This window comes from Mizuhopecten yessoensis, unplaced genomic scaffold (assembly GCF_002113885.1).
Source record: "Mizuhopecten yessoensis strain PY_sf001 unplaced genomic scaffold, ASM211388v2 scaffold10045, whole genome shotgun sequence".
Classification (NCBI taxonomy): domain Eukaryota; kingdom Metazoa; phylum Mollusca; class Bivalvia; order Pectinida; family Pectinidae; genus Mizuhopecten; species Mizuhopecten yessoensis.
In genome coordinates, this window is record NW_018408351.1 from 225,309 (window position 1) to 244,365 (window position 19,057).

The 19,057-nt window shown below is 38.4% G+C and overlaps 1 protein-coding gene across 2 annotated transcripts in view; it reads left to right on the forward strand.

Annotated features, from left to right (window-relative positions):
* Positions 1 to 19,057, forward strand: part of LOC110459370 (sonic hedgehog protein A-like) — an 82,273-nt gene that overhangs the window by 58,726 nt on the left and 4,490 nt on the right. For both annotated transcript variants that reach the window (XM_021511591.1, XM_021511590.1), the window contains exon 4: positions 14,810 to 15,071. In XM_021511591.1, the coding sequence (XP_021367266.1) occupies positions 14,810 to 15,071 (262 nt within the window). The remainder of the gene's footprint in view (positions 1 to 14,809; positions 15,072 to 19,057) is intronic.

A 19,057-nucleotide genomic window follows, 5' to 3' on the forward strand; every position in this document is an offset into this window, starting at 1 on the left:
AACAAGTTAGGTATAGCAACATCAAGGTAGGTAGACTTACAACAAGGTTGGTATAGCTACATCAAGGTAGGAAGAGTTACAACAAGGTAGGTGTAGCTACATCAAGGTAGGTAGAGTGACAACAAGGTAGGTATAGCTATATCAAGGTAGATAGAGTTACAACAAGTTAGGTATAGCAACATCAAGGTAGGTAGACTTACAACAAGGGAGGTATAGCTACATCAAGGGAGGTAGAGTTACAACAAGGGAGATAGAGTTGCAACAAGGTAGGTATAGCTACGTCAAGGTAGGTAGACTTACAACAAGGTAGGTATAGCTATATCAAGGGAGATAGAGTTACAACAAGATAGGTATAGCTACATCAAGGGAGGTAGAGTTACAACAAGGTTGGTAGAGTTACAACAAGGAAGGTATAGCTACAACAAGGTAGATAGAGTTGCAACAAGGTAGGTATAGCTATATCAAGGGAGATAGAGTTACAACAAGATAGGTATAGCTACATCAAAATATGAAGAGTTACAACAAGGTAGGGATAGCTACATCAAGGTAGGAAGAGTTACAACAAGGTAGGGATAGCTACATCAAGGTAGGGAGAGTTACAACAAGGTAGGGATAGCTACATCAAGGTAGGGAGAGTTACAACAAGGTAGGCATAGCTACATCAAGGTAGGTAGGGTTACAACAAGGTAGGTATGGCTACATCAAGGTAGATAGAGTTACAACAAGATAGGTATAGCTACATCAAGGCAGGTAGAGTTACAACAAGGTTGGTAGAGTTACAACAAGGTAGGGATAGCTACATCAAGGTAGGTAGAGTTAAAACAAGGTAGGTAGAGTTACCACAAGGTTGGTAGAGTTACAACTAGGTAAGTAGAGTTACAACAAGGTTGGTAGAGTTACCACAAGGTTGGTAGAGTTACAACAAGGTTGGTAGAGTTACCACAAGGTTGGTAGAGTTACAACAAGGTAGATAGAGTTGCAACAAGGTAGGTATAGCTATATCAAGGGAGATAGAGTTACAACAAGATAGGTATAGCTACATCAAAATATGAAGAGTTACAACAAGGTAGGTGTAGCTACATCAAGGTAGGTAGAGTGACAACAAGGTAGGTATAGCTATATCAAGGGAGATAGAGTTACAACAAGGTAGATATAGCTACATCAAGGTAGGTAGAGTTAAAACAAGGTAGGTAGAGTTACCACAAGGTTGGTAGAGTTACCACAAGGTTGGTAGAGTTACCACAAGGTTGGTAGAGTTACAACTAGGTAAGTAGAGTTACAACAAGGTTGGTAGAGTTACCACAAGGTTGGTAGAGTTACAACAAGGTAGATATAGCTACATCAAGGTAGGGAGAGTTACAACAAGGTAGGTGTAGCTACATCAAGGTAGGTAGATTTACAACAAGGTAGGTAGAGTTACCACAAGGTTGGTAGAGTTACAACTAGGTAGGTAGAGTTACAACAAGGTTGGTAGAGTTACAACTAGGTAGGTAGAGTTACAACTAGATTGATACAGTAACTATACGGTATAGCTACATCAAGGTAGGTAGAGTTACAACAAGGTAGGTATGGCTACATCAAGGTAGATAGAGTTACAACAAGGTAGGTATAGCAACATCAAGGTAGGTAGACTTACAACAAGGTAGGTATAGATACATCAAGGTAGAAAGAATTACAAGATTGGTACAGTCATTTATGAACCTTTATATGATATACATAAAGTACAAAGAGTAGTAAAAATATGTTTAAAAAAATAAAGTAATCACTAGAAAAATAGGTAAGACATTACTTGTACATGTTTGAACATTTTATAAATTTATCCAAAAGGCGAATTTAACCATTCCACTGCGTCATAAGGTCATTTCGTCAATTTAGAATTAATCAGTGGAACTAAAGGTCAAAAGCATGGAAATCAATATCTGAAGTGTTTCGAAACATATATGGAAGTACCGTAAAAGGGCAATGGTGCCCATAAAACACGGTACACCTTTACAAATAAAAGGTTATAAGGTCAAAAGAAGAAAATCCACGTTTTACGCAGTTCTGACACAAAGGTACAAAATATTCTTTATAACGTTACAAATAAACCGCAGAATGATATCACGAATAACAGATACGTAATTAAAGATGGTAGATTTGTTATAACAAATGAAATATTTATAATAAAGAGTTCTGATTAATAATAAAATGGTGTAACAAAATCATACACGTTATCATAAACGGTAGAATGCTAAAACAAAGAAAGTGTTAAAATAAACGGTTAAAAAGGTGTATAACATATGTTGGGAGCTAAAGATATATAATAATTCAGGGTAAAATTATAACCGGGTACTAAATTTGTATTATTGTAAGCGCTTATATGTTTTAGATTATGACATTTTCTCATGCTCAGGCTATACAATGATAACGGTAGTATGATAACTGGGTGGTACTGGTGTATTATGATAAACTTTAGAATACTGGGTGGTATTATAATAAATGAAGGAATGTATTGTCTGGAAGTAAAGCTTTATTGTGATAAACCGTAGCATATATTACCGGGTCGTCAAGATGTATCAAACTTAACATTACACTGTATTACCGTGTAGTACGGCTGTATCAGTATACTGTTAGAATGCTATCCGGATGGTTAAATTTTATACTGTTAAATGATATAATTATTGACTGGAATGTATCGTATGACAAGTACACAGCGCGTTTCTTCCGTGATCAATGTGTTAGATTTCTAGTGGGATTCGGTAACCCAGGCTTACATCATATACTGCTGAACAAATAGGTCATGTTATGAAATATTGTTAATTGTAAGATAGAAAAGATATGATAACATGCTATTATTCTCTGTATGATTGTTTGCGTGTCCGCCTGCTTTAAAGACAGGAAGCTTTGACGGAATAACGTCCTACACTTTCTGAGAACCCGTTATCCTAATAGATTTCTTATAGACCCTCCTTAATCGAATAATCTCATATACTTGTAAATGGTATTAATGTTCACATCAGGAGACAAATGGAACTAAACTGTACGCTAAAAGTGTAATATACATAGCGACGAGCAGTGGCAGAACTATTATATACACGTGTTCTTCTTTGAATTAGAACAATATATAGATGTGCGAATAACGACCCTCATGGCACATATGTATTGCATTACTCCGTAGACCATGTAGTAATGTGTCGGTAATAAGCCCACTGTATAATGTTGCCTAACTCATAGCACACATAACGGGCCGAGTGAACAGTCCCATGATGTAGTGTCACCATGCCATGTCGTCGGAGGGGAGAGCGTTATGACACGGCTTGGGTATGCGGACGCTACGTGACGAATTTATGAACGGATTACAACAGGAATTCTATTAAAACCTTTCTCAGGGAACAGTCCCGACTGACTGAATTCTCGATGAAGCTACATCCTTAAGCACTAGAAAAACCTTGCCGTTTCAAACGCCATTATTTTTCAATCAGTTTTTAATACATAAAACTTTTGATTTCTATAAAAGAAATCAGTTGATAATATTATTCAAGTGGTCCACAAAGTATTGTTGAAATGGTCGTGTTTAATTGTTGGCTTGTTAAGATAACTAGTCCAGCGGTACACAATACGTACAATACATTTGTGCATCACACGGGAATGTTGGCCACGTGTAAAATGCGACGAACATGAGAGGACTCGCATTCAATACAGCGAGTCATTTATCCTTAAAGCAATCCATGGTAGCGACACAGCCGCATGGAATCAAGATTAATCATAAAAATAATGCTCACTTTCGCCATAGGAAATTGGTCGGGTGAAATATTGCATTTTCTTGTAACCAGATAACTTTATAGAGAAGGAATAAATTGCCTAGCATCTAACCCCAGATTGGGTGTTCATTGTTGGTCATGGCGATATATCTCCATGTCCATGCTCGGCGATACATTGTTGGATCATATATTACCGTTAGTCACAAGAACGACTTGTCCTAATACTTGACGATACATTCACGTGGCTTTATTTTCAGAATCATCATCGTCAAATTCAGATCATTCGTCTTGCAGGTAATGCATAGCAACCATTTTCTTTGATTGTGTTCAAAGCACTTCCAGAGTAGGATGGGACAAATGTAGATGGTGTGCCGTTATAGTCACACATCTGGCTCAACGATGTATTGCTGTTAGGCACCTGTGTTTCCTTAAAGTGGGTTGATAAGGGAACGGGGAAAAATAAGATTAAACAATTTTCAGTAACCTAAATATAGAATAAATATATATATATTTAGAATAACTAAATTGATGTAAAAATAAAAACTTTTGAAATGTTGGGATCAGGTAAAACTCTATAAGTCGAACTCTTAGAAGCGAAACAATTTGTTTTGTATAAAATGGTCTATGGGTCCTTTGGTCGAATGGATAGGGGTCTGATTATTGTACAGTATCAGCCTGATACCTTTCCGTTATAAAGACGTCTTTTGTCAGTGGCGGATCCAGAGGGGGTTTTTGGGGGCTTCAAGAAACCCACCACCCTGCGAATTTTCTTTAAAAGTCATTTTTTTTCACCATTTACCTATTTTTTTTCCCACATGGAAACCCCCCTAGAAATTTTAGTTTTCCCTCTACTCATCTATTTAACATATGTAATCCTGCAATTGCAAACAACCAAAGTCTAATTTCGTTTAATATATCTATCGTCTTTTAGAAAATAAGTAAAAGTCAATCTGCATTAGAACATACAATATATTCTCAGATCATGCTCATTTTACTAAAGTAAACATACATTACACGACACATAATCACAATACATAGTAGACTGCACGGGCGACACCTGAGGGGAATAGCTAAGCTTACCCGCCATCTTTGTGCATGTTGTCTGTGTTTCTGTTGTGGTGTTTACTGGATTAGATAGACAGATCTGTTGGTGCTGATGACATTTGTTTTCTGATTCTACCTCCTTAACAGGTCATTGTTGGATCACTTGTTTATTCGGTATTTCATTGTTTTTCGACATGCTTTGCTGCTTGTCCCCAGTTGACCTATGCGTGGGCCGTGAATATTAACATTTATCAATCATATATCCTGACAAATACCCTGACTTTCATACTCCAGAAACTCGGCTTCGTCATCATGGTGACGGCAAGCCAACTGACGTTCAATGATACATAGATAATATTTAATATAAAACAGAAGATGTCGTAATTTAGTATAACACTTATTACATTGTGTGTCTTCAATGTACGTCGTCAATTAAAAGACCGCAGTCAGATAGGTATCCTAAACGATGACTTTCCCTTTCTGGCAGGATTGTTTGTTCCCCGACTGAATCACAGGTTGAACATGTATGACGATCCCATGCGTTTTATAACAGAGACTGGGGTCATCATACTTTTCCTTTTTTCGATGTTTTTTTTGTGATTTTTTCCGTAACGAGTTTTCTGCGTGAAGACGTTATAATACAAAATGTACTCATGGTGTTTTATGTCGAAAAGTAACGTTTACAATCTAAGTCCAAAACTAATATTTACAAATGAATCCTATGAATATTACTGTAAGGAATGTTTGGTATTTTAGCAGTAAAATCACTTCGTTAAGAGTCCAAAAATACAAAAGAAAACTTAATATTTAACTCTTTATAAGAGACCTTCATTCTATTCAAGTAGGCGAGGCTTTTATTATGAATCCACATAGTGTCTGAACATTTCAATTAGTAATTTCGTTTCAACAGGTCTAAAAATACACAGTTTGTTCCACTTGTATACTTAAATTGCTGGCGAGAGTGCTGTGCTGACAGACTATGTTGACATGACTATGTTCAAGTGTTTTATAGTGTTGTTGGACCGATCGGCAGCGCTTTGTTCTTCTACTCCAACTCGCCAATAAAACGGCACAATGTTTATCAATAAAGACTGGGACCCATGCGGCTGCATACTAAAGTAGGATCAAGGTCCCCCTCCACCTCCGCGCCCCGGCACAGGCGCAATAAACTATAAACACCTCTACCATTGGCACCGTTGCTCTTTTAATGCTTTTAGGGGATGTGTCAAAGGTCATCATTAACATTATATTTTAAGGGTCATCTCAAAAACTGTTCTGAGTCGTGACGACGTGTTTAGGACTGTAGTGAAGTATTTTATCTTTATCACATAATCGGCCTGTTATCCAGTGAATTCGCCCGTGTGATATTTTTAAATATATCACTAGTGTTATATACCCTGGAACGTTTTGCATTGGCTGTGCCAGTCAGAAAACGATTGCGACGTCATAATATGGACAATGACGTGACGTCATAAACTGTGAATGGAGCAACAAAATGTCTGTCTCCGTTTGATTAAGCCCTCTACATTTTGGCTTTAAAACCTGTCAAAATGTAAGTTTTCTGAGTTATGTGATAAAAAGTATCTTAAATTTGTTTTCATTTCATATGAGCTTATATTTTGCTCGCCAAGGCTCGCAAAAATGAAAACTCCTAAGACTCGTTTCATAAAATGTCATATGAAATGAAAACTCATATAAGATCCTATATATACTTACCATAACATTATAGTGTTCATATTTTTTTGGAAAACAAAAATCCTTTTCGTATATGTTTGTTTCTGATGTATTTATTTTTATTTTTATTCTTTTATCTTTTTTAATTTACTCATGTGGTAAATAATACCATTAATTCTATATATAACAACTTCTATTATAAAACAAGGTCTTTTTGCACTTTACCGACTCTAGTGGCTAAATTATAATAAGTAGGTTGGATATTATTGGACAAAGGGGAAATATTTCAAAAATAGAAAGCTACAGTACACAAATTAGTAATCGGTCAATAATTGAGTGATTAATGGGTGTGAGATTTGCGGAGATGTCGGATGTCCTCGGGTGATCATACTCATCACAACCACACAAAACACTCCAGCGCTAAATGACACGGTAAATGCATTTAAAATCGATGTATAGCGAACAAAATCTCAAATTGCAATATTATTGTGAATTTCATTACGAATAATAACCGCAATATGAGGTAATATGAGTAGCTATATCTAGCACGTAACAAATGATAGCCTAGCATTGCACATTTAACTCTTACGTTGTGTTCGACATTTTAATATCTATAATATCTGGTTTCTCTTCTGTTAAACAAATTACGGCACCGTCAACATGACCTCAAGTTACTGCATGGGGAGTTCCCATAGTTCCCTCAGCATTGTGATTGGTTGTCTGGTCTCTCTAAACGCCGTGTACTAGTGGCACGCGTTACCGCCGCGGCTGTGCACTAGACGCGTTGGGTTTTTGCATACCAGAACGACAACCGTGTTAAGCTGCCAATGGTACGGCTCCACATAAAGCCATCCCACGTTAGGGGATGCTGCACGTGAGATTGCCTCCGTAATAAATTGGTGCATATGTAATCCGTTGTATCCTCGCTGCAAAAATAAAACCACGCCCAGCATCGTAACGCCATGTCAAATGTGTTTCTCATAAATACACACTATATATTCATGGAAAATAGTGTTGATCCTTTAACTGCCTCGTGTTACATGTTTATCGTTTCGATATGATGCATAGACATAAATAAAAACTGCCGACTCATAGTTCTTATACATTGTGTCATACTCCTACTCATATAATACATATGTCATACGGAATAGTTTAGACGTCATTACGGGAAATATAAAACCCGTATGTGAAAGTGATTCAGTGTATCACTAGATCTGACAGAAGAGGCAGGCATGTTTCCGTATTAACAAAAACAATATTAACTTCACGCTACATCGTATATGATAGTGGCTATAAGATTAATAGTTAAATATAACTGGCGTTTAAAAAACATAAATACTGATTCAAAGACATGGCGTAAACAATGGTTAATTAGCATATCACTGTCCTTATCTTATGGTCAAAAACATAGTAGATGGTAACTCGTGGTTAAAAGACACAGTTCATGGTAACTCGTGGTTAAGTTCAAAAGGCACCGAGTTAATGATAATTGGTGGTTAAATTACATTTAGTTAATGAGTATAGTTGTTCAATTACAATCACCTGTTCCACTTGAAATAAGAAGCACGACAACATATAATTCTATGCAGACATTCAAACAAATTAAATATTTTATACTCGTTTGCTATTTTGCCATTCAGAACTGATCAGTGATATTGAAGATCAAAGGAATTAAATCGAAGTATTCGAAAACATATGAGAAAAAACAGAAAGTGGAATTGTGCCTTTGAAATCCTTTTTGACGTTTTGGCCACAACAGATAATTGAAATACCTTGTCAGAATAAATTCTAGCCCATGTTACTGACTGATAGCCCTACAGCAGAGTCAACCGCCATGTGACTAAAGTAGCACCTAGTGAAAAATATTACCTGTATAATAAAGGTAAAATATGTTAAGCTTTAGATAATGGTGACTCAATTGCATATAGTTAAGACAATAAAGAGAATAATACTAGATAAGAGAATTGGTAATTACATTATATATAGTAGAAAGAAACGGAGGTTAAATTACAAACACTTTAAGTAAATTGGGGTTAGATTAATTATACATTGGTAATGATAACTGATGGTTATACTACGCATACCTATAGAACTTGAGGTTACTTTAGGCCAACCTACAGATTTTTTAAATTTGAAATAAAATTCGTGACATATATGATAACTGGGATTAAAAGTAGAGGTTTAGTTTTGATAAGCTGTAGTTTTTGAATCGGTCAGATAATACAGTAAATATATGAAAAAACGTCGGCACATATTAAATAATAAGTAAAATAGTTACTAAATCAACACTATATCCATTAAGGTACTTGGACTGAACACCCATCTGACTGTTTCAAGGGCATGAGTACAAATGATTCAAATAGAAACGAGCACTCCTTAAAAATGATATACACGAGCCATGGTAAAAAAAGAAGTGAGAAGAAAAGAGAAATCAAAACTAAAATTCTGTTACACTGACTACACCACGAACTCTAATAAACAGCACACACAAATCAGCTCGCGGTCGGTCGGCACACAAGACCAACTGTGTATCCTCCACAACCATTTAATGTCGAGGCTAACATGTCGCGATTTTATCTCACAAAAATGTTTTGTAAAAACAAAATTTTATTTCGTTTCAAGTGAAGTCCGTTCTATGTACCTAACCACTTATCGGCCATATTGTATATGTTTTCACAACGTTGGGGGAGGGTAGAGAGGCGGGCTGGTGAGATGTACGATGTCCGACATTGCTAAAGGGTATTGCGAACGCGTTGAGGTGCACACATCAACTTGACTTCTTAAGTGCAGTTTAAATCTGTACACGTAGTTATGTTAACGCTGACCTGCCATTAGTGGTTTACCAACCAGCTTACAAGCTTGTGGAAGTTTGGTAAAACAATGCAATTGTTCTTGTAGCAAACACTGTTCGCAAAAATGTATCGGCTAATTGTAACAAACTTAATCTGTATAAACATATAACAAACTTCATATAAAGGAGAATGACGTATCTATCTTAAATAGAGCTGTGAGTTCAAGTAGGACCATTGTATACGATGTACCACAATGTCGGCCGGTATAACATATATGGCATAGTCCCACATAGTCCGGTTATCTTTTGGGTATAGTCCTACAGGGTCCATTTACCTATAGAGTATAGTCCCACATAGTCCGGTTACCTATAGGGTATAGTCCTACAGAGTCCGGTTACCTATAGGGTATAGTCCCACATAGTCCGGTTACCTATAGAGTATAGTCCCATAGAGTCCGTTTACCTATAGGGTATAGTCCTACAGAGCCCGGTTACATATAGGGTATAGTCCCACAGAGTCCTAGGGTATAGTCCTACAGGGTCCGGTTACCTATAGGGTATAGTCCTACAGGGTCCATTTACCTATAGGGTATAGGCCCACAGAGTCCGGTTACCTATAGGGTATAGTCCTACAGGGTCCGGTTACCTATAGGGTATAGTCCTACAGAGCCCGGTTACATATAGGGTATAGTCCCACAGAGTCCATTTACCTATAGGGTATAGTCCCACAGGGTCCATTTACCTATAGGGTAAAGTCCCACAGGGTCCGGTTACCTATAGAGTATAGTCCCACAGAGTCCGGTTACCTATAGGGTATAGTCCCACGGAGTCCGGTTACCTATAGGGTATAGTCCCACATAGTCCGGTTACCTATAGGGAATAGTCCCACAGAGTCCGGTTACCTATAGGGGATAGTCCTACAGAGCCCGGTTACATATTGGGTATAGTCCCACAGAGTCGTTTACTTATAGGGTATTGTCTCACAGAGTCCATTTACCTCAGGGTATAGTCCCACAGAGTCCGGTTACCTATCGGATATAGTCCCACAGAGTCCGGTTACCTATCGGATATAGTCCCATAGAGTCCGGTTACCTATAGGGTATAGTCCCACATAGTCCGGTTACCTATAGGGTATAGTCCCACAGAGTCCGGTTACCCATCGGGTATAGTCCCACAGAGTCCATTTACCTCAGGGTATAGTCCCACAGAGTCAGGTTACCTATCGGATATAGTCCCACAGAGTCCGGTTACCTATCGGGTATAGTCCCACAGAGTCCGGTTACCTATAGGGTATAGTCCCATAGGGATCGGTTACTTATAGAGTATTATCCCACAGAGTCCGGTTACCTATCGGACATAGTCCCACATAATCCGGTTACATATAGAGTATAGTCCCACAGAGTCCGGTTACCTATCGGGTATAGTCCCACAGAGTCAATTTACCTCAGGGTATAGTCCCACAGAGTCCATTTACCTCAGGGTATAGTCCCACAGAGTCAGGTTACCTATCGGATATAGTCCCACAGAGTCCGGTTACCTATCGGATATAGACCCACAGAGTCCGGTTACCTATCGGATATAGTCCCACAGAGTACGGTTACCTATCGGATATAGTCCCATAGAGTCCGGTTACCTATAGGGTATAGTCCTACAGGGTCCATTTACCTATAGGGTATAGTCCAACATAGTCCGGTTACCTATAGGATATAGTCCCACAGAGTCCGGTCACCTATAGGGTATAGTCCCACATAGTCCGGTTACCTATCGGGTATAGTCCCACATAGTCCGGTTACCTATAGGGTATAGACCCACAGAGTCCGGTTACCTATCGGATATAGTCCCACAGAGTCCGGTTACCTATCGGATATAGTCCCATAGAGTCCGGTTACCTATAGGGTATAGTCCCACAGGGTCCATTTACCTATAGGGTATAGTCCCACAGAGTCCATTTACCTATAGGGTATAGTCCCACAGAATCCGGTTTCCTATAGCGTATAGTCCCACAGAGTCCATTTACCTATAGGGTATAGTCCCACAGAGTCCGGTTACCTATCGGGTATAGTCCCACAGAGTCAATTTACCTCAGGGTATAGTCCCACAGAGTCCATTTACCTCAGGGTATAGTCCCACAGAGTCCGGTTACCTATAGGGTATAGTCCCATAGGGACCGGTTACTTATAGAGTATTATCCCACAGAGTCCGGTTACCTATCGGACATAGTCCCACATAGTCCGGTTACCTATAGAGTATAGTCCCACAGAGTCCGGTTACCTATCGGACATAGTCCCACATAGTCCGGTTACCTATAGGGTATAGTCCCACAGAGTCCGGTTACCTATCGGATATAATCCCACATAGTCCGGTTACCTATAGGGTATAGTCCCACAGCGTCGTTTACTTATAGAGTATTATCCCACAGAGTCCATTTACCTATAGGGTATAGTCCCACAGAGTCCATTAACCTATAGGGTATAGTCCGACAGATGGTTCTGGAGTGAAACATATATAGTCTCAACCTATTTTAGGATAGAGGTATTGCATCGACACACTTCCGATTTAGGGTTAGGGTTTGCAGTGACACATGGTTCCGGTCTGTTTTAGGGTTAGGGTGTGCAGTGACACAGTTCCGGTCTGATTTAGGGTTAGGGTATTGCAGTGACACACAGTTCCGGCCTGATTTAGGGTTAGGGTATTGCAGTGACACACAGTTCCGGCCTGATTTAGGGTTATGGTATTGCAGTGACACACAGTTCTGGCCTGATTTAGGGTTAGTGTTTGCAGTGACACACAGTTCCAGTCTGTTTCAGGGTTAAGGTATTGCAGTGACACACAGTTCCGGTCTGTTTTAGGGTTAGGGTATTGCAGTGACACACAGTTCCGGTCTGTTTTAGGGTTAGGGTATTGCAGTGACACATAGTTCCAGCCTGATTTAGGGTTATGGTATTGCAGTGACACATGTAGGTGCAGTGTGTGATTGTTTTATTGTGATACCGACTTCTCACTGAACCTCCACACAAACATGCGGCGTACAACATTAGCCGTGGTAAATAGGGGTTATAAAGTTTTTTTAAACACTTGTGTTACCTGGTGATTCGGGAACGAACACTTTGGACTGAGCTTTCTCAAGTGGCTACGTTACGCCATTATCTCTTGTGAGGGTCACAGACATTCCGGTGTGGGGAATGTCACTTTTACAACAAGCAATTTTGTTAAAGCGTTTTTGATCGTGTTTACGGCAACTTTTCACAGACAAATAGTGAAAGACATTTGAGAAATGTTTCTGCTCAGTCTGATGCGTGATCGAGCTGGGTAGGTCAGAGCCGGGATACTCACTGTTTTATCTAGCGACTTCTGTTTATCCCAATAAGCCCGTCGTACCAACATTTATCACTGACATAGTCCAAAAGTCAGGGGAATCGGCACATACAGCTTTGATGTTGGCAGCATTTATCACACGTAAGCTCTCTCGTTAATAATTCAGTTTTTACACCAACAATATTGGAAGAGTTAGGGCTAAACAGCTCCAGGACATACATCCCTGGTTTATATTGTTCAAAGTATTTATATTTTCATATCTAATAAAGAAAGTTTTATTAAAATTTGCCTAAAGCATGGTATCAGTGGCCGTAAATAGTGTCAGAAGTGAGTTTAAAGTCATCTTACTATAATTCCGATATATTCTGTTGATATCACGCCTCTGTACAACGTTAATTAGGAAGTTCTCGGTTTATCGAGCCTAACAGGAAATGAAATATATGAGGAGTTGAGGAACTGCGGTTTATGATGACAAACTCGTGAAACAATCATATTTACAACAGCTGTGCGAATGTAAAGAGTAATTGAGGCATTTTCAGGCAAACGGAGGATTTCATAAAAAAAAATTGACAAATTTCAACTGGAGACTGAATTTTAAAAAGAAAGTATTATTTGATATACGCATTAACACTTCGTCTGTTTACATAAATTGTGTGTAAAGGATTTGTTTATGTTAAGACGAGAGGAGGAAATAAACAATATTTACGGGGTGATGGGTCTGGACGAGATGTTCCGCCACTCGGCGAGAGGTAATTAGGACCGATGTAGCACAGTACAATTAATATTGTACCGCACGGCCATCCATCAGTAATTCATTAATGTCGCCGTTGTCCACGGCCTGATTAGGGACCATAGTATCAGTCAACCATAAACCGATCATCGCCGATCTCGTCATCGTAAACGTCAACTGGACACAACTACCTACATCGCGGTAGGAGGCCGGGCAACAATTACAATGTTTTCTGTTTGTTTAGACTTTGTGTGGGATCACCGCCGATTTGTTTTAGGTAACGGATCTGTCAAATATCGTCTAATGAATGTCGCTTTTTAGGGCGACACTAGTAGACTAGCAGACGTATAAAAGTCAACTCTCTCCAGACACCTCACTACAGCTTAGTGCGCATGTGACTTTTTCACATATAAAGGAAAAATCGTAAATTATGGAGATCTAAACGCCCTGTACTTTGGATTTATAATACAGTGTATATGGGAGTTATCTAAAACGTTATCAGAACTTATGATCCACGAATGTTCTGTCGAATGGTTTACTCAACAAGAAAAAAATATCATATCCGCGTTTTACATTATTGAGATAGAAATACTCCAACTAGGGTAACATATATACAAGAGGAAGGATGTAGACCGCAAGTATATCTATAGATACATCATGATATCTAAAACGGACGTTACAATAAATGCTATTGTCGCAAAGTATCGAACATATAGTTTATCAAAACAACAAGGGTGTTGTGTGATGCCTAGATGACAGTCGGTGTATTCCAGGTTGATTTTGGGAACAGCTATATTAAGTTTCATTGTTTCCTAGTAAATAATATCATGGTTCTATGGTGAGTGTTTTGTATTCGCTTCATTTATAGTGTCGACATTTCAATATGCTTCCAACGTCGTTTTCACTTGTTAAATAACGGCCAACAAAACAAAGCAGTAGTGGAACCACTAAATCCAACATATTCAATTTAGCCACTGTCTCTTAGTCTGTTCAAGCTGTGTTTAATCCATACCAATTTACGTCAGAGAACTTAATAAAGAAAATAAGAAAATTAATTGTATTTTGCTCTTGTTTTGATTAGAAAATATGTTAACATGCATATAGGGACAACAAATAGCTGTCAAATACTTTTGTCTAATACACTGTCTTAACAGAAAGTTTGAATTATACAGACCATTATATAATGCACTGATTAACCAGAAAGTTCCAGTAAAAGTATTTAAGGCCATAACGTATCAGTAACGTACAAAGTACCGATTTACGAGAAAGTTCTAGTGCATGTTTACGTACAAGTATATACATGTATAACCATTTTATTATGCAAAAACTTACAGGCAGTTCTGGTATATAAATATAGATCTCCTCTAAGGAACTGACTTGTCAGGCAGTTTTACTATATTTCGACCATTTGTTAACTGACTAATACATCTACAGAACAGATTGTGCCGTGGTAATGTTCATTAATATAACGTCGCATTGATACGAGTCTGACATTTTACTGCACTATTTTTTCAGAGATGTAAGGATAAACTGAACACGCTGGCAGTGTCCGTGATGAACACGTGGCCGAACGTGAAGCTGCGCGTGACAGAAGCTTGGGACGAAGATGACCACCATGCCAAGAACTCTCTCCACTACGAGGGTCGGGCTGTAGACATCACCACCAGCGACAGAGATCGCACCAAATATGGACTGCTGGCCCGGCTGGCGGTTGAGGCTGGATTTGATTGGGTGTATTATGAATCACGTGGCCACATCCATTGCTCTGTAAAATCAGGTAAATAAGGAGTCTTTCATGTTGTTTTTTTATTATTAATTTGAAAGGAAACCCCTTGAAAATATATATTACTGCATAATTGATTAAAGGAATAATTTCTACGCAGTAATATTGGAACGTTATTTGCATAAAATGTTATGTTCATAACCGATATATGAACAATTCGTATTGCGCATGGATATAACAACTATGATGAACTCCTATTTTCTCCTGTAATGTACACAGATTTGTAGCAATATCAACAACAGAAATCGATTAGATGAGATTAACTTTTGAATCTCATTGAATTCTTGCACAAAATAAAGAATTATTACATGTATTACGTAATGACCTAGCATACATTGTTGACGTGACGTCACCGACGTTTCTCAAGGTTTATGTCCAAATTCATAAAACCGAGCTGATGTTTAAACTCAAATTGTAGGCTCAACCTCAACTGTTAATTCAAGTGAGAAAGTGCCTTTTAACTTGTCATGTTATTTAATACCTATAGGTGCAATTTCTTACTCACTTTGATCCCGTTGTTAGAATCAACAGCTTACAAGAGAGTTCGTTTGAGCACACACATTGAGTTTGAGCATGAGAATAGTTTTGTGAACACAGACCCGTACACCCTGATATAACAGGGTATACATTGTATAGCATATTCTTACACAACGCGTCCATTGTGATTATTTGGCAACAAGGATGCTGTCTATCTTAAGTTCTCATCTATAATGTATCTGCCTTACGATGTCACGATGACAAGAATGTCTATAAAGGGAATCAGATTTTGGCCTCATTTGGGGTTACATAGTTACATAGACATGGAATCAGTCCGACATGTATAAGATTCTTTACATAAAGCCCAATGCTCTGCATATGGTCCGCCAATAAACAAACTTAACCCCAGGGTTGTCTTTTAAGCATATATATATTAACAAATCACATGACTTTTCGTATACCCGGCTGCAATAAGGTAGAAAATAAACCAAATTATATATCATCATTTGAAAGAAAGAAAAGCTTCCTGCATACTGACAAAAAAACCGGTAAAGGTACATCAGACTTAGTAGGGTGTAAGAATCTTACAGACAGGTATATGGAACACACGGACATGTAAACTTGTACATCAGACTTAGTAAGTTGTGAGAATCTTATAGACAGGTATATGGAACACACAGACATGTAAACTTGTACATCAGACTTAGTAAGGTGTGAGAATCTTACAGACAGGTATATGGAATACACGGACATGTAAACTTGTACATCAGACTTAGTAAGGTGTGAGAATCTTACAGACAGGTATATGGAATACACGGACATGTAAACTTGTACATCAGACTTGGGAAGGCGTAAGAATCTTACAGTTTGTTTGTTTGTTTGATTTTGTTTAACGTCCTATCTTACAGACAGTTATATGGAACACACAGACATGTAAACTTGTACATCAGACTTAGTACGGTGTGAGAATCTTACAGTTTGTTTGTTTGTTTGATTTTGTTTAACGTCCTATCTTACAGACAGTTATATGGAACACACAGACATCTAAACTTGTACATCAGACTTAGTAAGGTGGGAGAATCTTACAGACAGATATATGGAACACACGGACATGTAAACTTGTACATCAGACTTAGTAAGGTGTGAGAATCTTACAGACAGATATATGGAACACACGGACATGTAAACTTGTACATCAGACTTGGGAAGGTGTGAGAATCTTACAGACAGGTATATGGAACACACAGACATGTAAACTTGTACATCAGACTTGGGAAGGTGTGAGAATCTTACAGACATGTATATGGAACACACCGACATGTAAACTTGTACATCAGACTAAGGAAGGTGTGAGAATCTTACAGACAGGTATATGGAACACACGGAAATGTAAACTTGTACATCAGACTTAGGAAGGGGTAAGAATCTTACAGACAGGTATATGGAACACACAGACATGTAAACTTGTACATCAGACTTGGGAAGGTGTGAGAATCTTACAGACAGGTATATGGAACACACGGACATGTAAACTTGAAGTTAATGTAACGTCCAATCCTACTGACGAATTCACTCGTGACTTTCAGTTACATAACAGATGTTATCGATATTTTACTGGCCTGTTTTTGAAAGGCATCCCTTGGCCACTACCTGTTAGCACTACCGTCCGCTTTACACGTAATACAATGGTGACCCCTGTCATAGTCTGTGCGGCTAACGTATGCTTTTATACTCGCCTCTATTAAAACGCTATCGTCATTATCATAGCTCTTGTAAAGCACGTATTTGTATCCCCTTGAAGTTTAAGAGATGCTCCTCGTTTTTACTCATCTTCAAACGTTAGAGACAGCTATATCTCGGCCAGGTGTGTAGCCCAGATATGGGGACACATGATCAGTGAGGCTCCCAACGCATTCCTTAGAACAGCGTCAGCCTCGTCATAAAATAAAACCATAATCATACACAATATAAAAACAGTCATCCCAGAAAATAATACGTACTTTATAGTGAGGTAAGGGGGAAGGAAAAAATCTTTACAGAAAATGTAGAATTTAGATGTCGTGGATTGGATAACACTCTAAAAAAAATTAAAGGGAATTCTACTGATACTTATTATAATTTCACGATGTGTTTAGTATCGTATATTAATTTGCTTGTGCAATGTTTCCACACATTGTTGGGTGTACTCGTCCAACAGTTCCTGACTGGTGACGGTCGTTCGGGTGCCCCGTACTTGTAAAAACACCTATGGAGTGCCGGATTACAACTCCCATGTGTACCGAGGATTAGACTGACTTCAAATGCTTCACGTTTTACGCGTTAAGTTCAATGCAAAGGTCAATCGGATTCTTATGACGACATTTTATCTAAATGTTTCTGAACACGAGAATTCCGGAACGCATAATACGTGAACACCTGAAATTTCTAACATTATCCATAGAGGCCAATATTTGAGGATGTGGCCGCTGTGTTCTTAAGAATGTCAATGTATTCCTGCAGTAACTATGTAAAGGACAATATTACCGTAAGAGTAAACTGTTACTTTCTTTGTTCTCGTAAATTTGAAAACAAGGAAAACACATTACCATCTTTATTTTTCGTCTTTTTCCAAAAATGAAAGTTGTTATAATCTAGACTAGAACGGTTGCTTGTCGACTGTCCTTGACCCTGGTCGTTTAGATTGTCACTCAGTACATATATATATGATTACAGACACCGGAGAAAAACACCTGATATACATAAACATGGAGATGTGAAATTTCTCCCCGTCAATCTCAGGACACACCCGTGCACCTGTTATACCCGACCATACCTAGGAAGCGTGGTCTATTTTTGATGCGCCACGGCGTGACGTCTGGTTTGTTGTATTAATATGAGAATAAGTATTAAATCGATATCTGGAAACCTCTGTGTATTGTATCGACATCAGGAGACCGCGGTTTATCGTATCGATATCAGGAAAATGTTATTTATTTCTGTCGGATACAGAGATTCATCGTATTGATATCTGACAGGATTTTACTTATCGATAACTGGGGATAGTGGTTCATTCCGTGATATCAGACGACAGTGTAGATATCGATAACTCGGGATAGTGGTTTATTAGACGACAGTGTAGATCAGACGACATTGTAGATATCGATAACTGGGGATAGTGGTTTATTCCGTGATATCAGACGACAGTGTAGATTTCCATAACTCGGGATAGTGGTTTATTAGACGACATTGTAGATATCGATAACTGGGGATAGTGGTTTATTAGACGACAGTGTAGATATCGATAACTGGGGATTGTTGTTCATTTCGTGATATCAGATGACAGTGTAGATATCGATAAGTCGGGATGGTGGTTCATTTCGTAATATCAGACGACAGTGTAAATATCGATAACTAGGGATAGTGGTTCATTTCGTGATATCAGACGACCGTGTTTTTTCCGGTAGTTATATAAAGGGTTTGCTAATCATGTCAGAAGACGTTTTATGAAATACGCTTTTCTATAT